This window comes from Protopterus annectens, chromosome 6.part0 (assembly GCF_019279795.1).
Source record: "Protopterus annectens isolate FY-2018-M chromosome 6.part0, PAN1.0, whole genome shotgun sequence".
In the NCBI taxonomy this organism is placed as follows: domain Eukaryota; kingdom Metazoa; phylum Chordata; order Ceratodontiformes; family Protopteridae; genus Protopterus; species Protopterus annectens.
The window spans coordinates 492,864,789-492,891,776 of record NC_056737.1 but is presented as its reverse complement, the minus strand read 5'-3'; the positions used below and the strand labels follow the sequence as shown (position 1 = coordinate 492,891,776).

At 42.9% G+C, this 26,988-nt stretch overlaps 1 protein-coding gene across 1 annotated transcript in view; it reads left to right on the top strand.

Annotated features, from left to right (window-relative positions):
• LOC122803864 (MAP3K12 binding inhibitory protein 1) overlaps positions 1-7,566 on the top strand; it is a 64,876-nt gene extending 57,310 nt beyond the window's left edge. The window contains exon 6 of the mRNA XM_044073544.1: positions 7,235-7,566. Coding sequence (XP_043929479.1) covers positions 7,235-7,566 — 332 coding nt within the window. The remainder of the gene's footprint in view (positions 1-7,234) is intronic.
• The last annotated feature ends 19,422 nt before the right edge of the window (positions 7,567-26,988 follow it).

The following is a 26,988-nucleotide window of genomic DNA, read 5'->3' as shown; positions in this document are numbered from 1 at the left end:
TCTCTTCCATTGAATTTTGGCTCTGCAAAGTAGAATTACTACTAAACCCCCTCCCTCAAAAAAAAAAAAATAGGCTAAAATGCTTTTCATCCCTAAACAGTAGTCAAACCAACTCCTTTCTTCTTCTTTAGATCATCAGACCATACTAAAATGAGCTTGTAGCTCATATCAAGCTTTTAGGAGTTGTCATAGATAACACTGAAATTTGACCACCGTATAAAACAAGTAACCACACTTCATGAAAAACTAGGCTTCCACTTTCGCAGCAAACCTTACTTGTCAGAACAAGCTAGGAAAGCAACAATCATATCCCTTCTCCTACCCACCCTCTTATATGCTGCACTTGTATTGTTTAACTTATAAGCGATTCAATTAAGCAACGTTGGAAAACTCTTATAACAAAGTGACAAAATTGATTGCTAACACATTGTAACATACCCACCACTGCCTTACTCAAACACTTAAACTAGACTGAACTGCACCATCTCTCAACTCATCACCATTCATAATCTCTTTTTTCCTGAACAAAGTCCCACTCTGACTAATGTAATTCAGACATATTCCTCCCAGTATACTCTGTTGCACTAAGTTACTGCTGTCACTAAGTAAGTCAGACAACATTGCAGGCAACTCACTATACTCCAGCCATGTCACCAAAGCTTGGAACTTTTATTTCCCTCTCTCTAAAACAAATCATCCCTAAATCCTTCAAATAGTTGAAATCACACGTCGAAGACTCTTGGCTATGTTCTTGTACTGCTCCAGGTAAAATCTAGTTAAGCTCACAGGTATATGAATTATGCCAAATACATACATCTTACCTACAGTACTACTGTGGACAGATCATAAGCTTGACTCGTACATAACTTTCAAATATACCTTAATAAAGTAGTACCATTAGCCTTTGCTTTACTCTGTCTACACGGCTATACAAATGTTTTAAACTTGGCCTTACTTTTTAACATCAGTGTCAGTGTTGTAAATTGATATTACTTCTGCAAGCATATTTCATTCATTATTATACTGTAATATGTGTTTGTTCAGTAATCATGTTCTTCTTTGAAAAGATGTATTATCGTCATTTGCACTCATATTTTGTAATTTTCATCACTTATTATTGTTATAAGTGTAATTCACGCTTTTCTCCCCAGGCCTCTGCTGATAAGGAAGTTTCCTATCCGTTGGTGCTTTTCCAATAGTCAAAAGCAAATAAATAAAATAAATAAATCTCAGGCCCAGGTTGCAGCCATCACACAGTAGTCTTTGTGACTCGGTGTGAAAAACGTTTTACTTTTCCTTCATAGGAAATAATTGGAGGAAGTTCTCCCTTGATTTTTAAGATGGAGAATAGTCACATTTAGGTAAGTACAGAATCAGGAGAGACTTGCTCATGACCTGTCCAGTTTTTCGGTCATTGCCATACTGGAAGGATGCACAGATTACTTTCCTTTAGAGGGTGTATGTCTCTTCCAGAATAGAAATGATTTCTGATTGTTTATAGTCCCAGAGGTAGTTATCCTTGGTATCAAAAAATAAAGAAGAAATTGGGTAGTAAATAAAAAGAATTCTTAAAAAGAAATTTAACTTTGGATGGGAGATGTATTTGTACCATATTTTTCTGGAATATTTCCTTATCGTATTTGTTTTTTTATTTTTCCCCAGAGCTGCACCTGTCCACCAGTGCTGAAAATCCTAGATTTTCTTAAGAGTATGTACTGCACTTAACTACTTCTAACACTTCATTGCTGAAGGCCATACAGTCTGGTAAACACCATAGTATCATTTTCTTTTCTGCATTATCGCCTTGCATTTCTTTGTTTTTTTTTTCACTCCCATACCTGCTGACCATCAAGCCTCCCCCACGGCTTGACTTATGTCTGTTCTTCCATATTAGGTAGTCCCCAGAACAACAAGTATGAGAACTGTTCAGATGGGTCATTATTCAGGCCAGCTGTGAGGTTTGCTTGCATCCTCACAAGCATCCCAGCTATGAGAACAGTTGAATGGCGTAGCCCCCCCCCCCCCATTTCTAGTTTGGGCGGAACAAGCTACCTGCACCAGTGCAGGGACCCACAACACCTGTATTCTGCAGATGCATGTTCCATTGCACTTAGTAATGAGGGCTACCACCAAAGAGTGTCTTGATGAGCCAAAAGCCCACCTACAGAACTCTTATACAACACCAACCCCCCCCCCCCGAAAAGAGTGTAGCAGTATGTGTCCTTCTCTTTCCCACCATGCCCAGCCTCAGGAAGTAAATGCCCATCCTTCCATACCACCTCCATCAAGTGCCCAAGCTGTTAATTGAATTTGAATCCTTTGGGCCATAGTTTAGGTTCTAGCTCCTTGTGCCAGTGAAGCTTTCACCTTCACTTAGCATTGCCAAGGGAACATTGATACATTAGCTGTTCAAAGACTGACACATGGTGCAGTACAAGCCTTTTTAAATGTTGTGAGAGCATCAGGCAACTAAGCAGAAGCATCACTGTCTGTTTGAGCCAGACACATCATAAGTTATTGGTGAAAGTACCTTTCATTCAGCAGGTAACCCAGTGTTTCTGATGAAATGAGAGGCATTCTTTGGTACGTCACCTTGTAAAATGGAGCCATCAAAATGCATTTGTAAAGCAGCATTGCTTAAAAGAACATTTTATAATTACACTTCAAAGAATGCCAGATCAGAGGCTGTCATTGTAAGGTTGAGATTGAGGTTATGACTAAGGCCTTTGAGCCCAGCTGTTTGATCGAAGAGTATTTATTTGGCTTCTCTACCATGGATCTTCAATTTTTCAAGTGAAAGGTATCTCGTTTGTCTGTTTTTTAAACATATCTTTATTACATTGGGCAAGAAATAAAGCAGATGTTTTTCCTAAAGAAAGTCGCAACATATTTTTAAGTTGAAGTATGTCATCGTCATTATAGCAGTATACAGTATTAATGCTGCTAAATAGTTATCTTTCATGGTGTACCCACTCAATTACCTAATTATGTAGTAAATAACCACAGCTAACTGAAAATGTGCATTAACATAAAAAACAACCTTTTTTAACATTTATTCTGGGTTATGGAAGATTTTGTTCTGGGTTATTTTCCTTTCTTTAACTTCTCTTAACTAGCATCATATGTGAAGTTTGTGTCTAGCATCTTCTAAAGACTTATCCCTCAGTGGAAGCAGAAATTATCATTCTTTCCAGTGATGCTTTTGTTACTGTGGTTATATCTTTAGAAATGTCTTCGATACTTTGAGTGGTCTTAACCACAAGACTTTTCCTCCTGCTGTGGAGTTCTCTGTCTCTCTTGTCAGTTTGTTGCCTTCATAAATCTCCCTTTCTGCAGCATCCCCGTCCTTTCAGGCACCACTTGTCGCAGCAGTCACTTTACCTTCCCTGCTGGACTTCGAGTCACTCTTCTTAGTAGGTGAAAGACGAAGTAAGTTGGTCGAGAGTGCCTTTCAGTAGATAGGGTGCAAGAATGTAAGAAAATAATTCCGTGTGTCACTGTTTATCCTATACAGTGGCTGCTACGCACTTCTTAATAGAAGCCTCAGAACCAAGGTACTAACAGTAGCCTTAGGAAAGGAATTTTGTTACGTTCACTGTCTGCTTTGCCAAGACATTTCCCTTAATTGTCTGTTAGTAAGCTTTGTGCTTTCTTTAACAAAAGATGCAGTATATTAACTTTAAGCTCCTTTCAAGTGCATAAAAAGTTTCTTCCATTAAGAGAAGTGTGGTTGCCCTTGATTTGAAGGAAAAGTCTTAAGTCAGAAAATATGGGCATACTTTCAGTGATTTTTAAAGAAAATTAAGAAGTTAACTTGAATTTACAGAGGTAGGTAGTGTGAGGCTTTTGTAAACCCCATCAGTCCTGCAGAGGCCTAAAAACATTGGCCTCTGGTGCAGATTTGCCAGCCCCCAGCTCTGACGTCTCCTCTGGTGTACCCAACTGCTGATGCTCTTTCAGAATGCTGATAGTGATACTCTGGTATCTCAGTTGTGCCAGATCTTTTTGGAAGTAATTACTGTGCCACAGTTGGATGATGGTTCTCAGGAACCTTTGGATGGCTAGTTTATTTTTTGTATTTTGTTGATCAGGTTTGTCTACTGGGCAGGACCCATTTTCAAAGGGGATACAGGAGTAAAACAATAAAGAAATGCAGTGAGAGTTATGATATGCAATGTAACAACAGTATTCCTTGCTCAATAGATGAACAGTTTTTTTTTTAAGAGCTCTTGGGCTTTTGTAATTAAATGACCAAACCATGTAGACTCCACCTTTTAGGCCTGATGTTTGGGGTATCCATCCCACTGGTGCCATGTTGAATTTTGGTATTTTGCCAATAAGTATGTAGTAGGGTGGCAGAGGGTTCATGTCAGCCCTGACCAACTTGGTGAAACTTCTACAGCTGGAGCAGCTACCCCCCCCCCCCCACACACACACACACAGGGAGAATGCCATCTCATGAACAATCATTTGAGGTAAGATATCAGCAGGGAAGAAGACTTGGCCCACTTAGACCACCTCACCTCTCAATTATGATACTGGCTGTGAGAAGTCTTTTCTTCAGGTTCCAACTCTGGGAAAGTGTCTTTTGATAAAATTTGTGAAACTAATATGGGAGCAGCATAAACTGGGGAGAGCCCTATTGAGCAGTTTGCCTTCCTTAAATGCTGTTCAGACTTGCTGAGTGTTGAAGAATCCAAATTGACAGCCATTGTGTTTGAGCATGTCTTTAAGCTTGCCTCATCAGAACCTGATTTCCATCCAATGACTCCCAAGAAACCAAAGCCCTTCTGCTTGGTAGAAGTGAAATTCAAATACTTGTACGAGAATCTTGTGGCCAGCCTAGCTGTAGTCACACCGGATGCAGCCAGTGAATCAAAGGTGACACTAACAAGTAGTACACATTGCCCAGTGCTAAGGAAAGTTGCTTATAGGATATATTTCATAGGTAAATACTAGGCTGTCAGTATGCAGACTATTACAAGCATTGGCAGTAACCAGAGTTTTCAATCAAACCCTGTACTGTGCATCTCTGAGGTAAAGACATTAGCTGTTACGCCAATACTGCCCTATTTCTGCAGCTGTGGCAACAAAGTTTACACATCTGCCACTTTATGTATTAAAGCTGTTAACTGCCAAACCCACATACTCAAGCAACATTATAAAATAAACTGAAGTATGTAAGGAAGTATAGGAAGGAGACCTAAAACAGCATCTTTTCAAAGTTCTGCTTCCCACCCTAAAGGTTAATAAGGCTACTATTAAATTTATCTACAGCACAGTGGATCCTTATACTGGGGTGACCACAGTGCTCTTGGCTATTAAGCTGTATGCTTAACTGAGAATTTATCTTTGCATGAGAACATCAAAGAACAACTCTTAAGTGCACCAATATACAAAAGGGTTAATATTTTGGTCTATGTCACATGAAGTTTTCAAGAATAGCAAAGAGAACATTTTATTCCACTATAGCAGAATATAGTCAAACTTTTGCACTAAACAGTGACCCTTTTTGGAAGCAGTCTATTGTTGACCATTTCAGCCAAAGAAGGTTTTGAAAAAAGCCACTCGAGGCAGCTGAGCAGGGTCATTAGTCCCCATACAGCCAAGAAGGTGCCTATAAGTTCTGACTACTTTATCTGGCCTTCCCCTCTTCCCACCATTACCATGTAAGAGGAAAGCTGTCCCTTTTCAAAACCTGTGGTTAATGCTTACCACAGACCTATGGGTTAGGGAGTATATAAGAAGAGGTACAAAAAATCATATTCATACTGATTCCAACGTTTATCAGAACAGATAGCTGTACAAAGGCCCCATCTTGAGGGATGCTCACCTCAGCAGTCATATTAAGAGTTCCCTATGAAAACATGGGGTATGATTTTATATACTAAGCTTTTTCTGATAGTCAAAGTCTTGCAAACCCGCATTTAGACCTTTCCAGATGAACATGAGATTCAGCATACAGATTACTGGTGCCTAAGTTATATGGGTCCTATCCCTAGTGACAGGCCAATTTATCAAACTTTAAGGATGCCTTCTATGTGCTTTAACTTGTCAAGAGCTTGATAGGAGCTCCTTATAAACACAGATGGAGCACTGATTACCTCAGAGTGCTCCTTCATTGGGCCCTGTTAGAACTGAATCTCCTGTTAGGAAAAACCTTCCACTATGTGTATTTTTCTGAGAAAGACGTGAATTTTTTGCTAGGATTCTTTTTTTTTTTTTTTTTTTTTGGAAAAATTATTTTTTTTTTGATTACATTTTAATAATTTTTTTGTGTTTGGGGCAAGGTATTGGGCTTGTGGGGAACTGTTGGTGGTTTACTTGCCTCAGTGCCACCTGTATTTTTTTTTAACCTCTCTTGTTACAGACTCATCCAAGCTCTGTTACCTGAATTCACGATCTCTTTTTCATCTTACCTATGGAACAACCATTGGTCTCTGTGGTTTTACCTTCTCCTGTGTGCAAAAAGAAGAAAGTTGACAAGGGAGTCTTTGGGTTTTGAGTGTCAGGACAGCTCTTGTGTCTCATCTGCAAGTAGATGACTCTGTTGTGTCTGCTCATTGTTCCTGTGGTTCCCTTGGTGTAGCAGATGCAATCACCAAAGATTAGGAGATATCTGAGGCTGTAGTATTTTCAGTGGTAGGCAAGAGAGAAACATTCTTGTCAGTGTCAAGCATAGGGGCTGGTAAATGTTCTTCACTTGACCAGGATAGGAATCCTGCAACTGAGTTTAGTATTCCTTTTCAGAGTTGGTCTTTTTCTTGAAAGATTCCTAGGAACGGTGAACATAGTGAGAAAACCTTTCAATGTACTGTTTCTATTTCTGTGGAAAACAAGGATTTACTGGGATTTTCTAAGGGACTCATTAGTGGTTTTTCCTTCCATTCTGATTTTTCAGACAAGAAAAGAAATGGTTCCCTCTCTTTCAGATCTGGAAATTCAGTCAGAAAAACAGACATTACAAGGGGTATGTCTGTTCCTCATGAATTTCTTCCATGTCTCAGCATTCTGATTCTGAAGAAAGTGTGCTTGCAGATTTCCCTCCTGAAGATATTTCCTTTTTCTGAGACTTTGTCTAAGATGAAATATGTTTTTCAGTGGGAGCAGAATGAAATTCCTGTGGCACAAGAAATGTATTGTGGTTTGTTACTTACATTTGAATATTTCTATATCGGTTTCTGTTCCCTTGTGTTGTCTGCTTTACAGAAAGTTTTTTTGTCACTGCTTCTAGTCCATATGAGTCAACCTCCTGTCCTGATGAAGCCTGATAGGTTATACAGGGCACCTCAGGCTCAAAGCAGTGTTTCTAATCTTAAAGCAGACCCAGTTGTGATTTATTTGTTTAAAGCTGCTTCTGTGAAACAGTTTATTGCTGCTAAACCTGTTCCTTTTGATAAGGATGGAGCAGCATTGGATAAGTTGAAGAAAATGTATTCTTCTAGTACTTCTAAAATTCGGGATTTGAACTGTGATGTACAATTGCTAAACTTTTCGCTTTTATCTTTTGTGAACATGCCAGTGTTAGTGGTTAACCTTCCTTCCTTTGAGGTAAAACATTTTTGAATGCATCTGTAATATCTGTATTGCTTGTTACTAAGCATATTTAAAATGTGCTTAAGATGCTGCTGATCTTCCTCCAGAGCTGCTGCTTCTGGATCATTATTGAGTAGATTGACTTGGCTTAATTTGCAAAACCTTTCTGGACATGTTAAGATTGACATTTTAAATTGTTCGTTAGATAAAGAAGTTTTGTCTAGCCCTTTTGCAGCTGAGGTGTTAAGTGTGATGAAACAGGAAAATTGATTTAAGGAGAAACTCAGACTTTTCAGTCGTCCTTTTTGAGATTGAATAGAAATTTGCCTTGTTCTCAGCTCTCTTTTTCAACAAGTAATTTAAACAGGGACCCAGTAAGCAGGATTTAAAAAAGCAATGAAAGGAAGAGCCTCAGAAGGTCAAAGACAATCATCTCAGTCAGCATGACTATTTGCCTGTTCAGTATGTTCCCCTTTCTCACCCTGGCAATCTTGTTGATTTGTCTGGGACTTTATCTCCCTTTGTGCTTGTGACGATGTGAGGTATTGCCAGATATGCCAGGAGAAGTATGGCAGTGGATGTGTAACATATGCCAGCACAGCTAGCTGGAAGTTAGTAAAGAATTATATGTTGTTTGAATATCAAACTGATTTGTACAAATCCTTGTATTGAAAATAGATTTGTAAAGTTGCTGGTGTTAAAAATGCATCAGCGGTGGTCCTGACTATATTGTCAGATGAAGATACTGGAAAGAGAAGCAGTTATGTTCAGCTCCAGCTATCTTTGGAAAATAGTAAGAAATTAAATTACTGGGCTGAGGCCATAAAGATGTTATCTCACAGTTTTGAATGAAGCCAGAGATGCAGTATCTGTAAGAAGCATGGTCTGTTAGTCTGTGTAGAAGGAGTAGAAGTTTGTAATTGTTTTATTATTTCCAGAAGCTGTACGATCTGAGAAACACTCGTGTGTGTGTATTGTTGACATGTAGGTGCTAAATCTTGGCAGTTTCTAGCAATTTGGGGGTTGCATGGGAACCAGAAGTCAGAAGACCAGAAGTATGTGATGTCATTCTGTACATAAAAAATGTTTTAATATAAAAAATAATGTTTTAATATTAGATGAGACAGAAGTCTCAGCGCAGTCTGTTTCTTGGAACCTGACATAGAAGTATCCGTCCCCTTCTTCATCTTGCCTTGCTTTATTATGTAAGTAGGAATGGCAATCATAGATCAGACAGGAAAATGTAGTGAGAATAGTAAAGTATTGTTTTATGTAACTGTGTGAATCTTTCCAGCTGTGTTACTTTAATATTTCCTGTAAATGGATATCTGGTGTTTACTGTAAACAGATATTTTATTTTTTCATGTTTTTTAATTTACTATTAAATATATTTAAATGTTTCATTGCAGCTGTCCTTTAAGAGAATATTTTAAACTTTGAGAAGACTTGTATTTATTGGTGACACTGTGGCTACTCCTAAAGCCTGACTGGTTGGTCAACATTACCATTTTTATTAATATTAATTTCACTCAGTATAATTGGCCACCCTTGCAAGAGCCTTAGGTAGTTGGCTTTGTAGTGTCTGGTGGCAGAGATAACTACCTTATAGTCTGGGCAGAAGGGGGCACAATGGATCAATCTGTGCCAGCCTTTCCCAGGTATGTGTGTTTGTGAAATTCAAATCTCACAATGTGTGTATACCAGCTACTTGGAGGAGGGACATGAAGCACTGGTTTTACAAAGAGAGTGCTGGAGGACTTGGCTTGGACACTCAGCTGAGGACATAACTCTATAGCTGTGCTAGTGGGGAGCCTTATTGGGGCCCAGGAAGGAGACTGATATAAAGAAATCCAGACTTTGGGCTGACTGTGTTCCCTGTGTTGTCTTAAGGGAAATTGTGCTTGATGCAGAGAGGTCTGCATCTGGACAAACTAAATGTATTAATTTGTATTCCAGGTGAACATCCTTCTCCCATGTCAGTGGAGAGGATTCAGGCTCCTTGATTACTAGCCCAGAGTGGGGACATCACAGTGGTACCGGATAGTTTCGGACAGAAGGGTTTTAAATGTTCTTCATGTTTCACTGTTGCAGTCATTACATTTGGGTAATCTGCTGGCAGGTTGCCCTCAGTCAGCCTGAATAACTGAATTCTGCGTCGGTTGCTGTCTCCTCTTCCATGACGTCAGGTCGTCAGGGGTATAAAACATGCAGCCGACGCCATTTTATTCAGTCTTTCTTGCCGCGCGGTGCCCGAAGCAGAAGCAGTTCACAGGTGCCAGTCGGCCAAATCCTGAAATTTTCACATTCGAGTTTCAGAACCGAAGTCTTCAAACTAAAGCCAAGTACCCTGTTGGGGAAGCTTTTTCTTGCTCCTTACCGATGTCAGTAAAAGTTAATAATTGCATTACTTGTGGGAAGCAAATACCTCATAAGGATTTTCATTTGTACTGTATTCCTTGCCTAGGCCCAGATCACAACGTGACTTGCTCTAGGTTTTGTGCTAGATTTAACCAATGCACTATTAAGCGTCTGTATATTTCTGCTTCTAAATATTTTGGTTCAAGATTTAATTATCTTGAAATGTCATCAGTTAGCAATCCGACTACCGGAGTTCACAAAAAACGCAAGGAAAAAGAGACAGACAGTCGAGGTCCAAAACCGGCATTGAAGCTTCTCCTAAGCCAGTCGCTGGTTTGCGGGAATCGGTGAGGCGCTTTTGCAGCCCCTGATACCTGCTACTTTTGAGTCGCAGGACTCTACCGAGACCCATTTGGAGTCCTGTATGCCACGAGATTCTCAGAGTATTGAACCCGCGGATGTCTCTCCCTTGGATGGGTCTGGAGCCGCTGGGCAGGCACCAGCTTCTGAGGGTGTTTTCAGGCCTCAACAGTTTTATATTAAACTGACGCCAGCTTCAAAAACAAGGTCAGAAACATCTTCTGTGTCTAAAAAAACGATGCATGAGCCACGTGCTCAGGCCCCTATGCCTATAAAACAGATGATCAAAATGGCTGAGGAATTAATTACCTTGATCAGGGGTTCCCAACCCCCCCCCCCTCCCCTGCTAAGAGGCCTAAGCAAGGCAACGATTATGAATCTTCAGATCAGGTTTCCATTTCTTCTGATCAGGAATTTTCTATTCCACCCTATGATGATTCTGATGCAGAGGAATCCATCTCATCTGCATCTCCTCCTGAGGATTACTCTTTTGGAAAGACTTTGCATACTTTAAGGGAACATTTTCACTGGGAGAGTCAGGACTTCTCTGAATCAAAAAAGAGGCTTAGGGATTTCCTTCTTCCTCAGCATAGGCGTTTGGAAATACTTCCTGTATTAGACATTGTTGATTATGTGTTTTCGGAATCAAGCATGGCTCCTGATTCCCTGCTTCCGGCTCCTAGTAAGCCAGACAGATATTACAGGGTTCCTGACTCCCACAAATTTCTATTAAAAAATCCTGCTGCTGATACTGAGACTATTTCTTAGGGTCCCAAGGGTGTAAAGGCCTCTACAGCCAAAAATCCTACCCCCTCTGACAGAGATTCCAGGGTGCTGGATAGATGGGAAAGAAGGTTTATACGTCTGCAACCTTGGCAGTCAGGGCCTTAAAATGCCAGTTTCATATGCTTAAATATCAACAGCATGTTATGGGCTTACTGAAACAGAAAATTATGTTGATTTCTGATTGTGTGGAAAATAGAGTTACAGGAATTATTGCATTCAGCAGAACAGGTTGGAAAGCATACTTTGCAATGTGGTTTTGATTCCTTGGAGGCCTCTTGTAGGGCCGCCGTTACTGGATCTGTGATTAGAAGGCATGCCTGGCTCAAGGAGCAAAATCTGCCTGATCATGTTAAAGCTAAATTGTTGGATGCCCCTTTGCAGCATGATACTCTGGTAATAAGACAGAAGAGGTTTTAAAGAAAATGGAAGACAAAGCTAAATCTATGCAAACTGTAAAAGGTTTCTTGCAAGTGCAGCCACCCAGGATCAGTAGACACTGGCCTACTAAAAATTGGTCCTTTCCTGTGTCCAACAGAGCCATTCAAGGCAAATCCAGGCACTCAAAAGGCTCCATATACCAATCTCAGGGTTCTTACAGGTCAAAGCAATGGGGTGCCTCCACCTCCAAAACTGGAGGAGACAAAGCACAACCCTACAGTAAGCAGTCTCAATGACGTTCCTCTACCATCACCAAGCACTTACCTTTTGGCAGCCCCCGCCCCCTTGGGGGGAAAACTAGCACTTCATGCTCAAAATTGGCAGTTAATTACCCAGGACAAGTGGGTATTAAACATAGTATCCCAGGGGTACATATTTCATTTCCATACTTTGCCAATTCCAAGTGGATGGCCGTATCTGCCACAAAACCAGTGGGTAGAGGCCCAGAAAGAAGTCATGTCCCTCATGGATATGGGGGCTATTCAACCGGTACCAGAAAAGGAAAAAGGACAAGGTTTTTATTCAAGACTTTTCATGGTACCCAGAAAAGACAATTCATGGCGTCCAATACTGGACTTATCGATTTTGAACACGTTCCTGGACATTCCAAAATTCAAAATGCTGACTTTACAACAGCTACTGCCTATGCTAGGCAGGAATGCTTGGTTAGTAACTCTAGACTTAAGAAGCATACCTGCATATCCCAATAAGGGAATCGTGCAGAAGAAGATACCTCCGCTTCAAGGCAGGTTTTTTTTTACATTACCAATTCTCTGCACTGCCCTTTGGCTTATCTACTGCGCACAAAGGCTTTACAAAGTGCCTGGCACCAGTAATTGCATTCTGCAGACGAAGAAGCATTCAAATTTATCCTTATCTGGACGACTGTCTCATTCAAGCAGAGGACAAGGGCACTCTTCTTCAACATCTGGCATTAGTAAAAAGTCTGCTAGCATGCCTCTAGGGTACACCATAAACTAAAAGAAATCACAACTGGTACCCTCTCAAATAATTACATTCCAGTGTGCAAGCTTGAACACAACTGCCCAGATGGCTTACCTTACGCCAGACAAACAAAGGCAACTGACAACATACTTAAAACAAATGGCAACAAAAACCCAGATGTTCATCGTGTTACCCTGCTGCAGTCATCACACTTGGGTTATCCTGTCGTCAGGCGGTCCCGCAGTCGGCCGGAATTCCAAAGTCTTGGTCCGGCATCGGTTGCTGTCGCTTCTTCCTTGACGTCAATGCGCCAGGGGTATATAATGCATCCGACGCCATTTTCTTCAGTCTTTCTTGCCGCGCAGTGCTTGAAGCAGTTCGCAAGTGCCGGTCGGCTGACTCCTGAGATTTTTGAAGTCGAATTTCAGATCCGAAGTCTTCAATGAAGCTAAGTACCCTGTTGGGGAAACTTTTCTTGCCTCAGACCGATGTCAGAAAAAGTTAACAATTGTATTTCTTGTGGGAAGCAAATACCTCATAAGGATTTTCATTCTTATTGCATACCTTGCCTAGGCCCAGACCACGACGTCACTGGTTGTCGTTTTTCTGCTAGGTTTAATAAGCGTACTATAAAAAGACGCTTTGATTTCGCATGACACTACTTCGGTAGAAAATTTAACTACACTATGCCATCGGAGCAACCGACTACCAGCATGCACAAAAAACACAAGGACAAGGACAGGCAGCCTAGACCCAAGCCAGACTCCGAGGCCTTGGCTGGTCCAGTCTCCGGTTCACCAGTCTTCAGTGAGGCTCCGACACAGCCCCTGACTACCGCAGATCTGGAACCCGAGACCGCTTTGGAGCTTTTGACGGAGAGTACTAGGCCGACGCAGCCATTTTGTTTACCCCCTACCGACTACACTGCTGATAAAGATGTCGGTGCTGCAGAAACACCTTCGGTTTCTGAAGGCATCTTCAGACCGACGACGCTCACCATAAAAACGTATCCTAAGACTAAGACTCCTGTTGAACCTAAAAAGACTGCACTTCAGTCTCCAGTTCAAGGCCCCATGCCTAATAAACAGATGTTCAAAATGGCTGAAGATTTGATCTCTTTAATCAGGGGTTCCCAACCCCCACCCGACAAAAGGCCTAGACAAGAGGAAGATTATGCCTCCTCTGAACAAGTCTTTATTTCCTCAGGCTCCTCTGAGGACCAAGATTACTCCTTCTCCCCTTATGAAGATTCTATTCCCTCAGCTTCTCCCCCTGAAGACTACTCCTTTGGGGAAACTTTACACACTATGAGGGAACATTTTCACTGGGAAGGTCAGGACTACTCTGACTCAAAGAAAAGGCTCAGAGTGTTTCTTTTACTCCCCCAGCACAGACCACTTGCCATCCCCCCAGTTTTAGACATTGTGGATGATGTTTACTTAGAATCCAGTTTGAACCCAGATTCTCTGCCTCCTGCTCCAGCCAAACCTGACAGATACTATAGAGTGCCTGATTCCCACAAATTCCTTTATAAAAAAAAGCCCTGTTGCTGATCCAGAGACTATCTCCCAGGGTCCCAAAGGGGGCTAAGGCATCTGTGGCAAAAAATCCTGTACCCTCTGAAAGGGACTCCAGAGCACTAGACAGGTGGGGGAAAAAGGTTTACACCTCAGTCACTCTACTTATGAGGGCACTAAATTGCCAATTTCACATGCTAAAATATCAGCAATTTCTAATGTCTCAGTTAAAACAAAAAATGAACACACTCCCTCAACAGTCTGAATTGAAAGAAATGCAGGATCTGTTACATGCAACTGAACAGGTGGGCAAACATACTTTACAATGTGGTTTTGATTCTTTGGATGCTTCCTGCAGAGCAGCTGTCACTGTGTCTGTTATACGTAGGCATGCTTGGTTAAAGGAACAAACTCTGCCTGATCATGTTAAAGCAAAGCTTCTGGATGCTCCCTTATAGCAGGATGTTCTTTTTGGAGTTAAAGCAGAAGAAGTCTTAAAGAAAATGGAGGATAAGGCAAAATCTATGCAGACAGTCAAAGAATTTCTACAGGTACAACCCCCTCGCTTCAGCAGAAATTGGCCAACAAAATATTGGTCCTTTCCAGCTACTGACAGACCACAGAGGGGTAAATACAGACGTCCAAGAGGCAGAGGACAACCACAAGCCCAGTACAAACCTCAACAATGGGGCACTGCAACACAGAAGGGAGGAGAAGACAGGTCCCAAACTACCAGAAGGCAAACTCAATGACTTGCACCTCATCTGGCCAAGCAACACTCTCTTGACAGCCCCCATGGGAGGAAAACTCGCACTTTTTTCAGACAACTGGCACATTGTCACAAAGGACAAATGGGTCCTAGACATAATTTCACGAGGATAACAGATTCCATTTTCACACCTTGCCAATGAAAAGAGGAATGCCAAACCTGCCACAAAATCAATGGGCACAAAAACAAATTACAGCTCTCATGGACATGAGAGCCATTCAACTGGTACCTACTCGAGAGCAAGGCCATGGATTTTACTCAGGATTCTTTCTAGTTCCCAGAAAGGACAATGCCTGGAGACCAATTCTGGACCTTTCAATTCTAAACACCTTCTTACAAGTACCCAAATTCAAGATGCTAACACTACAGCAGCTTCTTCCCATGTTGGGCAAGAAAGCATGGCTAGTAACATTGGACCTCAAGGAAGCATACCTGCATGTCCCTATCAGACAAAGTTGCAGAAGGTACCTCCGTTTCATTGCAGGTTCAACCCATTACCATTTCTCTGCACTGCCCTTTGGCTTATCTACTGCGCCCAGGGTCTTAACAAAATGCCTGGCACCAGTAATTGCATACTGCAGACAAAGAGGAATTCAAATATACCCATACCTGGACGACTGACTCATCCAAGCAGAAAGCAAGGACACCCTCTTACAACATCTGGCTTTTGTAAAACATCTTCTATGTTGCCTGGGGTACACAGTAAACAAAAAGAAATCAAAACTAGTACCCTCACAAAACATGACATTCCTGGGTGCCAGCTTGAATACAACGGCCCGGAAGGCTTATCTGACACCAGACAAACAACTACAACTGACTCAATATTTCAAAACAATGGCAACAAAGACCCAACTACCTGCAAGAAAAATTCTGCAGGCCTTGGGCTTCATGGCATCTTCCATACTACTACTACCATTTGCAAAGCTGCATATGAGGAAATTACAGTGGTACCTAAAAACCGTATGGTCTCAACACAGCCACAGCTTGGACACAATGATATCTCTCATTCCCTGCCTACAACAGGAGTTTCTATGGTGGTCACAGGCATGTCACCTCAACAAAGGTCAGCCTTTCACCTTCCCACCAGCCAGGCAAACTATGACAACAGATGCATCGGACTACGCCTGAGGGGCACACATGGCAGGACAAGTGCGTTCAAGGCGTATGGACTGCAGATCAAAGGAATCTGCACATCAGTCAAAAAGAGATGCTAGCTGTACAGAATGCTCTGACAGCCTTCAAGAATCTATTACATCCAGGACAACTTACAATAAAGACGGACAACACCACAGTAATGTGGTACATAAACAAACAAGGGGGTACACACTCCTACCCTCTATGCAGGCAAGCAATGACCTTGTGGAACTCCGCTCTGGCTTACCAAGTTCAGTTACAAGCTCAATTCCTGCCAGGAAAAAAGAACACATTGGCAGACGACCTCAGCAGAAACATCATGGATCCCCACGAGTGGAAACTGGATCCACAAATATTTGCAATGATAACTCATAAATGGGGCCTTCCAGACATAGACCTGTTTGCCAGTCCTCAAAACTATCAGCTAACAAAATTTTGTACAAGGACACTTCACCATCAAGCTTGGAAAGTGGACGCACTCTCATTCAGTTGGAAAAACCTGACATAATATGCCTTCCCTCGATTGCCTCTCCTCACAAAGGTGCTTCTGAAAGTCAGAAAGGAGAGACCACGACTGATACTCTTAGCCCCAGACTGGCCACGCCAGCACTGGTACCCACTTTTGAGGAATATGGCCCAGGGCCCACCTTGGATTTTACCACAAATTGCCCATTTGCTCACACAGCAAAACAATCAGATTCTTCACAGCCAACTCAAAACCTTAAATCTGGCTGCATGGCAAATCACCTAAGCATCCAGTCAGCTCCTCTTTCCCAAGCAGTTATGGAGGTTATTCTGGAAGCTAGGAGGCCCAGCACCAGGAAGGCCTATTCGGATAAATGGAAAAGGTTTTGCGCCTGGAACCAAGCTAAAGGCCAAAACACACTTCAACCTCACATGCCTCAGATTCTACAGTATTTAACTGAGATGTTGCACAAAGGACTTTCTTTTTCTTCCATTAAAATCCATGCATCGGCTATTTCAGGCCACTACAACACGGATCCACCCTTATTTTTGCATCCACTTCTAAGGCAGTTCCTCAGAGGGGCAAAAAACATTAGACCCCCCAGGAGAGCACCTATACCAACATGGGACCTCAATTTTACTCTGGAAAAACTTGCGCTACCTCCCTTTGAACCAGCTTTCTCTGCAGATCTACAGTTTCTATCATGGAAGACTGCCTTGCTGCTAGCAATAACTTCAGCTAGAAGAGTCTCAGAGCTGCAGGCACTAATGGCAGTGGAACCTTTCCTCATTTTCCATCAAGACAGAGTTTCTCTATGAACTAATCCTTCCTTTATGCCTAAGGTGGTTTCCAGTGTGGCTTTAAATCAAACCATCCACTTACCCACCTTCTTCCCAAATCCACAGAACAAAGGAGAAAGACTCCTGCATTCCTTGGACATTCACAGGCAACTTAGTTACTACTTGGATAAAACTAAGGCTTTCAGAAAATCTGAACAGCTCTTTGTATCCTATGCTACAGCTTCACAAGGGAAGGCCATTTCAAAACAGACCATTTCCAAATGGATAGGACATTGCATTTGTTTTTGCTATATCCATCATGGAAAATCAGTACCTGCTACCATTAGGCCCCACTCTACCAGGGCAACAGCTACATCTACAGCCTTCCTCAGGGGGGTTCCTACCAAGGAGATTTTGGAAGCTGCAACTTGGAGTTCATTACACACCTTTACCAAACACTATCACTTACCACTTTACTCTAAGACTAGAGCTGGTTTCGCCACTGCAGTTCTGCAGGGCCTTCTAGCCTCCTCTAACCCTCTATAACTCCTCCACCCATCCTTAGCTTTGGGATTCTACCCAAGTGTGATGACTGCAGCAGGGTAACACGATGAACATAGTACAGTTTCGTACCTACCATAAATGTAGATGTTCGAGTGTACACCCTGCTGCAGTCCAGGTTACCCTCCATCCATCCCCTCTGATCTCACTGGCTAAAATCTCTACAATACCTTCCTGATGTATTTGCTTACAGCTGGAGGGATTTTGTGTTTGTGCAAAAATGACTTAATTTGGTACTAATTACTGACCACCTTTTTGGGGGCACCTGACATCTGGGGCAAGAAAAACTGATGAAAATGGCATCGATGCATTATATATACCCCTGGTGCACTGACGTCAGGGAAGAAGCGACAGCAACCGACGCCGGTCCAAGACTTTGGAATTCTGGCCGACTGCGGGACCGCCTGACGACAGGATAACCCAAGTGTGTTAACTGCAGCAGGGTGTACACTCGAACATCTACATTTATGGTAGGTACAAAACTGTACTTTATCTGCAAGACAAATTGTGCAGGCTTTGGGGTTTATGGCATCCTGCATTCTACTAATTCCATATGCGAGACTGCATATGAGGAAACTTCAATGGTACCTAAAGAGTTTATGGAGTCATCATTGTCACAGTCTGGAAACAATGATTCCTCTCATTCCCTGCCTACAACAGGAGTTTCTTTGGTGGGTAGAGAAATGTCACCAAAACAAGGGACTGTCATTCACTCTACCCCCTGCCACCCAAACCCTAACTACAGATGCATCAGACTATGTTTGGGGGCCCACCTGGTGGGGAGATGCATTCAGGGCAAATGGAGCCCAAACCAAATGCATCTGCATATCAACCAGAAAGAGATGCTAGCTGTTCAGAATGCTCTGACGGCCTTCAAGGACTTACTGCATCCAGGAAAACTACTAATAAAGACGGGCAACACCACAGTTATGTGGTACATAAGCAGGTGGGTACACATTCTTACCCCCCTTTGCAGACTAGCCATGGCCTTGTGGAACACAGCCCTGACTTACAAAATACATCTTCAAGCTCAGTTCCTGCCAGGAAAACAAAATACTCTGGCAGACGACCTAAACAGAAATCTTATGGATCCGCACGAATGGAAACTGGATCCACAAATCTTCAGCATGTTAACACAGAAATGGGGGAGCCCAGACATAGATCTGTTTGCCTCTCCCCAAAATTATAAGTTAGACAAATTCTGCTCAAGAACTCATCACAAAAAAGCATGGAAAGTGGATGCCCTATCCATCAGCTGGAAAAACCTATCAGTCTATGCCTTTCCCCCTCTGCCTCTACCCTCCAATGTCTTACTAAAAGTCAGACAGGAAAAAACAAAAATGGTCTTAGTTGCTCCGGACTGGCCTCGCCAGCACTGGTACCCACTTATAAGGAATATATCTCAACTTCCTCCATGGTACTTGCCTCAAATACCTCATCTACTGTCTCAGCAGAACAATCAAATTCTGCACACTCCGCTCCAAACTCTGAATCTTGCAGCATGGCTGATCAATTAATTATTGAAACACCACCGCTCAGTAAATCTGTGATGGATGTCATTTTGGAAGCTAGAAGGCCTAGTACTAGAAAATATTATGCTGATAAATGGAAGAAATTCTGAGCTTGGAACCAAGCACAAGGAACAGACACAGCAAAGCCCAATATTCCTCAGATTTTACAATATTTGACTGAGATGCTGGACAAGGACGTATCTTTTTCTTCAATAAAAATCCATGCCTCTGCCATCTCGGCTCATTACAACACAGAGCCTCCCCTCTTTTCTCATCCTCTGCTTAAACAGTATCTTAGAGAGGCCAAACATTTAAGGCCTCTCAGAAGATCACCAACTCCTGCATGGGACCTCAGTTTTGTGCTGACAAAGCTCACCCTGCCTCCTTTTGAACCAGCAGCTACTGCGGATATAAAATTTCTATCTTGGAAAACAGCTTTTCTCTTGGCAGTCACTTCAGCAAGAAGGGTTTCAGAACTACAGGCTCTCATGGCAGTGGAGCCTTTTATTATATTTTACCCGGACAGGGTGTCCCTCAGGACCAATCCTTCTTTTATGCCTAAGGTGGTATCCAGTGTGGCTCTTTACCAGACCATTCACCTGCCAACATTTTATCCAAATCCACAGAACAAGGGGGAGCGGATTCTGCATTCATTGGACGTACACAGACAACTAAGGCTCTGTTTAAACAGGACCAAATCTCTAAGAAAGTCTGAGCATCTACTGGTAGCATTTGCTGCAGGGTCAGAGGGGAAGGCTATGTCAAAGCAGACTATTTCTAAGTGGATAAGCCACTGCATTCATTTCTGCTACTTGTACCATTGTAAACCTGTTCCCAAGGGGATCAGAACACATTCCACCAGGGCTGCCTCTACTTCAGCAGCTTTTCTCAGAGGGGTCCCAACCAAAGACATTCTAGAAGTTGCTACTTGGAGCTCTGTTCATACCTTCACAAAGCGTTATTTGCCTCTCTTCTCCAAATCCAGGGCAGGCTTTGCCACTGCAGTTCTGCAGGGCCTTATAGCCGCTCCTAATGCTATTTAGTTCCATCCTCCCATCCATAACTTTGGGATTCTACCCAAATGTAATGACTGCAACAGTGAAACATGAAGAACATAGTACAGTTGTGTACACTTACCATAAATGTAGATGTTAGAGTGTATTCACTGTTGCAGTCTAAATCTACCACCCATCCCCTTTCTATACCTTTTCTTTCCTTCACTATACACTAAAGCCTTTGTGGTGTATTTGCTTTTAGATGAAGGTAAAGTTTACGTTGCTAAAAGTGCATTTATATGTATTTCTGTTTATTTATATATATATATATATATATATATATATATATATGTGTGTGTGTGTGTGTTTGTGTGTGTATATATATATATATATATATATATATATATATATATATATATATATATATATATATATTTTTTTTTAATTTATTTATTTTTTTTGCTCGCCACTTGGGGGGGCACCTGACATCTGGGGCAAGAAAAACTGAATAAAATGGCGTCGGCTGCATGTTTTATACCCCTGATGACCTGACATCATGGAAGAGGAGACAGCAACCAACGCAGGACCAAGACTTTGTTATTCAGGCCAACTGAGTGCAATCTGCCAGCAGATTACCCAAATGTAATGACTGCAACAGTGAATACACTCGAACATCTACATTTATGGTAAGTGTACACAACTGTACTTTATCCACCAGGTGTGCACTTTGCAATGGGAAACTCCTTTCCCCTTTATAGGGATTTCCTTCTTGCCCAGTCAGTCAAGTGTTTTTCTTTCCTTCCATTCTGTACCAGATGCTGGTACAGGGAATTAAAGAACCTGTGCCTCGTGACCACTTGGGCAGAGGCTTTTATTTAAGGAGTTTTGATTTTTCTACCACCAAAATGGGAAGGATCCTGGAGGACTGTACTGGAAGTTTCCTTTCCAAATCATTTGTCAGGATTCCAAAGTTCAAAATGTTGTTCCTTCAGTCCTTTGTACCTCTGATTCCTTCACTAACTTTCATAGTAAAGCTGGATTTGAAGGGATGCCTGTCATCATTTTCATATTGGCGAACAGTTCAGTTGTTTCTTAAGATTTTCTATGCCTGGCTCAGATTATCAGTTTTTGTCTTACCCTTTGGACTTTTCACCAAGCGTATTTACAAAGTGTCTAGCCCTAGAAATTGCTTATTGCAGACTTCAAGGCATTCACATTTTTCCATACTTGGACAATTGCCTAATCTTTGCAGACTCTCTTGCCAATTTTTGAGTTTTCAACAGCTGTTCAGAATCTTCTTCTTAGGCTATGTTTTCAAATAAACTATCAGAAGATGTTATCACACTTGGGTTATCTGCATGCAGGTAGCCCTCGGTCTGCCCGAATACCAGAGACTTAGTATTTCTGCATGGGTTGCTGCCACTCCAGGACTGACGTCAGGGGTATAAAAACAGGCAGCCGATGCCATTACACCAGTCTGTCTTGCCGAGGAGCCTGAAGCAGTTCGCACGAGTGCCGGTCGGCCGCTACCTGAGTTTTCATTTCCGAATTGAATTACCCTGAACTCTTCTAAAACTAAGTACCCTGTTGGGAATTCTTTTTTTCTTGCTCTAACCGATGTCAGAAAAAGTTAACAATTGTTTTGCCTGTGGAAAGCAAATACCACAACGAGATTTACATTCTTACTGCGTCACCTGTTTAGGCCCAGACCACGATGTGCCTTGCTGTCGGTTTTGTGCCTTTTTCAGCGCCCAAACTATTCGTCGTCAGGTCCTTATTGTCACTAAATACTTTTGTTCTCTATCTCCGTATTCTGAAATAGCTTTGATAAGCCATCCGACTACCGATATTCCGAAAAAACGCAATGATAAAGACAGAGAGCGCACAGGTCCAAAACTGCCGATGATGCTTCCATTAAGCTAGTGACAGGTTCGCCTTTGCAGCCCCTGATGCCCGCTTCATTGAATTCGCATGCCTCTACCGAGACCTGTTCAGAGTCTGGTATGCCGTGAGAATCTTCTTTGACTATGGGACCTGCGGATGTCTCTACCTTGGATGGGTCCAGAGCCGCTGAGCAAGTACTGGGTTCTGAGGAAGTTCTTCGCACTACCGTTGTTCAACACAAACCGACACCTTCTTTTGCATCTTCAGCTCTGTCTAAATATACCGGGTTTCTAAGGCCAAGAGAACGCTCTACACCTAAAAAAACGACAACTAAAGCTCATGCACCTGCTATCTTGCCACAACATCAAATGCTTAAAATAGCAGAAGACCTTATTATGATGATTAGGGGAAGTCTGCCTTCCCCTGCTAAGAGAAAGAGACCTGTCCCCAGCAGCTTCAGCAGACCGAGTCCAACGACTCTGAGATATCTGATTATGAAGACATGCCCTTATCTGCTTATGAGGATTAAGATGCAGAGGAATCCATTACCTCTGCCTCTCCTCCAGAGGATTTTTCTTTTGGTGAAACCTTACATACTTTAAGAGAGTATTTCCACTGGGAATGCCAAGACTATCCTCAGTCCAAAAAGAGACTCAGAGAATTCTAGTTTTGCCACAACGTAGGCCTTTAGCAATACCCCCAGTCCTGGAGGTTGTGGATGAAGTCTTTATGGAATCCAGTTTAACTCCTGATACTTTACCCCCTGCTCCTAGGAAAGCAGACAGGTACTACAGAGTACCGGACTCTCTCAAATTCCTTTTCAAAAATCCTACTGCTGACCCAGAGATCATCTCCCAGGGGGCCTATAGGTATCAAAGCAACTACAGCTAAGAATCCCACCCCTTCGAACAGGGATTCCAGAGCTTTGGAGAGATGGGGTAAGAAAGTATATACCTCTGCAACTCTCGCCATTAGGGCTTTGAATTGTCAGTTTCACATGCTTAAGTACCAACAACATATTATGGAACTTATTAAGCATAAAATATCTACCCTTACAGACTGTACAGAAAATAAAGAATTGCAAGAACTTATGCACTGTGCAAGCCAAGTCAGCAAGCATACACTGCAGTGTGGCTTTGACATCCTAGAAGCATCTTGCAGGGCAGCAGTCACTGGTTCTGTACTGAGAAGGCATACTTGGCTTAAGGAACAGACTGTCAAATCAAAGTTATTAGACACTCCTTTGAAAAAGGACAATCTGTTAGGCACCAAAGCAGAAGTTCTTAAAAAGATGGGAAAAAAAGCTAAATCTATGCAGACAGTCAAAGAATTCTTGCAAGTGCAGCCTCCTAGATTCAGAAGGCATTGCCCCTCGAAACATTGGTCCTTTCCAGCCCCCTCAAGGCCATCTCAAACTAGACAGAGGGGGGATACAAACCCCCTAGACTATGGTCTCCGGGTATGCAGAGATCTAAGCAATGGAGTGCCTCCACCTCTAAAGCAGGGAGTGCTAAGCCACCCCTTATGGAAAGAATTCCCCATGACTTCAAAACTCCACTCCCCACCTCTGCCCAACTGCTTTTGCCCCTATGAGGAAAACCTGCCCTTCACGCAAAAAAAACTGGATTTCCATCACCAAAGACTGATGGGTCCTCAGTGTTGTATCCCAGGGGTACAGATTTTACTTCCATTCACTGCCAACCCCAAAAGGGTTCCCAGACCTTTCTCCAAACCAGTGGGTAGAGGCACAGTACCAAATTCAATCCCTGCTCTCTATAAGGGCAATTCAACCTGTTCCTGCGGAACAGATAGGTCAAGGATTCTATTTTAGACTTTTCCTGGTACCCAGAAAAGAGGGCTCTTGGCGCCCAATCCTAGATCTTTTAATTCTCAACACCTTCCTGGTGGTACCAAAATTCAAAATGCTCACCCTGCAGCAGCTTCTACCTATGCTAGCCAAAGATGCCTGGTTAGTCACCCTAGACTTAAAAGAAGCTTATCTACACATCCCTATAAGGGAGTCATGCAGGAAATATCTACGCTTCAGGGCAGGATCTATGCATTATCAGTTCTCTGCACTTCCCTTTGGCTTATTCAGTGCTTCCAGAGTATTCACAAAATGCCTGGCTCCAGCCATTGCTTACTGCAGACAGAGAAATATCCACATTTACCCGTACTTGGACTGCCTGATTCAGGCAGTCGGGAAATGCTGTCGCAGCACCTGACATTTATAAAAAACCTTCTATCCTCCCTGGGTACACCATCAACGAAAAGAAATCAAAACTAGTCCCCATTCAAAAGATTGTATTCCTGGGAGAAAGCTTGGACACAGCATCCCAGTTGGCATTCCTCACTCCAGAAAAACAAGCCTAGCTGACAGGCTGTTTTACTCAAATGACCACCAGAATCCAGCTATCCGCAAGGAAAATCCTGCAGGCCCTAGGGTTCATGGCTTCATGCATCCTACTAATTCAATATGCCAGACTGCATATGAGGAAACTTTAGTGGTACTTAAGTCTTTGGTGCCAACATTCTCAGGACCTGGGAACAGTCATTCCTGTCATACCCTGTCTAAGGACAGAGTTTCTTTGGTGGGCAGCAGCATGCAACCACAACAAGGGACTGCCCTTTACTCAACCCCACGACGCCCAGATCCTAACCACAGACGCATCAGACTATGCCTGGGGGGCACACATGGATGGCAGGTGCATTCAGGGCCACTGGAGCCTAAGTCAAATTCATCTGCACATCAAAAGGAGATGCTAGCTGTGCAGCACGCTCTGACAGCATTCAGATCCCTACTCTCACCTTCTAATAAAAACAGACAACACCACAGTTATGTGGTACATCAACAAGCAGGGGGAACCCACTCTTACCCACTCTGCAGGCTAGTCATGGCCTTGTGGAACACGGCCTTGGACATGCAGGTCCATCTGCAAGCTCAGTTCCTGACAGGCAAACAAAACTCACTGGCAGACGACTTAAGCAGAAATCTCCTAGACCCACATGAGTGGCACTTAGAGCCCAGCACCTTCAACCTTCTGATTCAGAAATGGGGGGCCTCAAAGGTGGATCTCTTTGCCTCCCCCTACAATCACCAGCTCAGCAAATTCTGCACCAGAACTCCTCACAGCAGGACCTGGAAAGTGGATGCCCTATCCTTCCCAGTGGGTAAATCTCTCAATCTATGCCATTTCCCCCTCTACCCCTTCTGTCAAGAGTATTGCTCAAGATAAGACAGGACAGACCAAGGACAGTTCTGATTGCCCTGGACTGGCCACGCCAGCACTGGTACCCACTCCTGTGCAGCCTGTCATCATTGTCACCCTGGCACCTACACCAGAACCCAACCCTGCTCTCTCAGCAGGGGGGACAGATCTTGCATCTGCAACCGCAAACCCTAAATCTTGAAGCCTGGCTTATTCCTTGACTTCTCCCCCAGTAACCAGCCTAAGCAAGCAGGTACTGGACGTCATTCTTGAAGCCAGAAGACCCAGTACAAGGAAATCCTATGCTGATAAGTGGAAAAGGTACTGCTTCTGGATTCAATCTAAAGGAGAGGACACAACTCTGCCCTCCCTGCCTCTAATCCTGGATTACTTGGCATATCTACTCCACAGAGGCCTATCCTTCTCCTCCATTAAGATCCATGCCTCTGCCATTTTGGCTCATTACAACACTGAGCCACTTCTCTTCTCTCACCCTCTTATCAAACAGTTCCTGAGAGGGGCAAGCAACTTAAGGCTGCCAAGGAGAGCACCCACCTCTGCTTGAGACCTTAACTTTGTACTGGAAAAGCTCATGCTTCCATCCTTTCAGCCTACAGCATCAGCAGAGTTCAAATTCCTCTCTTATCAAACAGCCTTGCTTCTGGCCATCACTTCAGCTAGAAGAGTGTCTGAGCTACAAGCACTGATGGCTGTGGAACCCTCCAATGTTAAGCTGTCTGTCTCGCCTTCCTTCTTGCAGGTTGGGATCGGAGCCGATCCTCTGCTCTGACTCGGCCATCTTCAATAGCTCGAGAGCTGTTTACTGACTTGAGGCTACCCCTTATCCCATAACGCCTAGAGATAACTACCCAGAGCTCGTTTGCCACTTCAGCTGTGAGGTGTCGTTTTTCTGGCTCAGGCTGATATAAAGTTTTTTTGTATAACTTTCTTCACTTGATTTCAACCCTTCTAGTTTTTTATTGTTAACGATAGTCTTGTTTTGTGATAGTTAGCTTGTTAGCTTGTGGTATCCCCCCTTTTTCTTGTAGAACTCGTTTAACTTAGAGAGTCCCCCCCCCCAACCTCTTCTTGTCAGGTTAGCCGTTTAAGTTTGAGGCTTTTCCTTCTACCTTTCTCTTATAGGCTAGCCTTTTAAGTTAGAAGCTTTCCTATTCTCTTAAAAAAAAAAAATCCTTTAGCTATAGTCTTTATAGTAGTGTGTGTTTTTATAGACTGTATTTTGCTTCTGGTTGTTATTGTTATAATTGTTTTTCCTTACTTTCAAGGATGTCGAAGGAATCCAAGGTTTCTGGGTTCAAGAAGTGTGACTCATGCTGTCAGAAAATGTCTCTGACAGATGGGCACACTACTTGCGTCTATTGTTTAGGCGCTGTGCACCTGCAGGACTCTTGTTCTATCTGCCATGCCTTTAGTCCATGAGTCCTGCAGGAGCATAAGAATACGCTTATCCTTAGGGGTCTAAAACCCCAGGATTCACCGGCCAAGAGCTCACAGCCTGTGAAATCCCCTAAACCCACTAAGTCGTTGGTTCCAGGTTTGGAGCCGTCTTCGGTTCAGGGTTTACCTTCCATGTCGGTTCCGGCTGGCATCGACAAGACAATCTCCCCGTCGGCTCCATCAGAGGCTTCAGAGCCGTCGCGGAGCCACAAGAGGTTAAGGTTCCCCTCACTTGAATCCGTGCATTCAGCTCCTCGGTCTTTTTTGCTTCAGAGCGAGCGC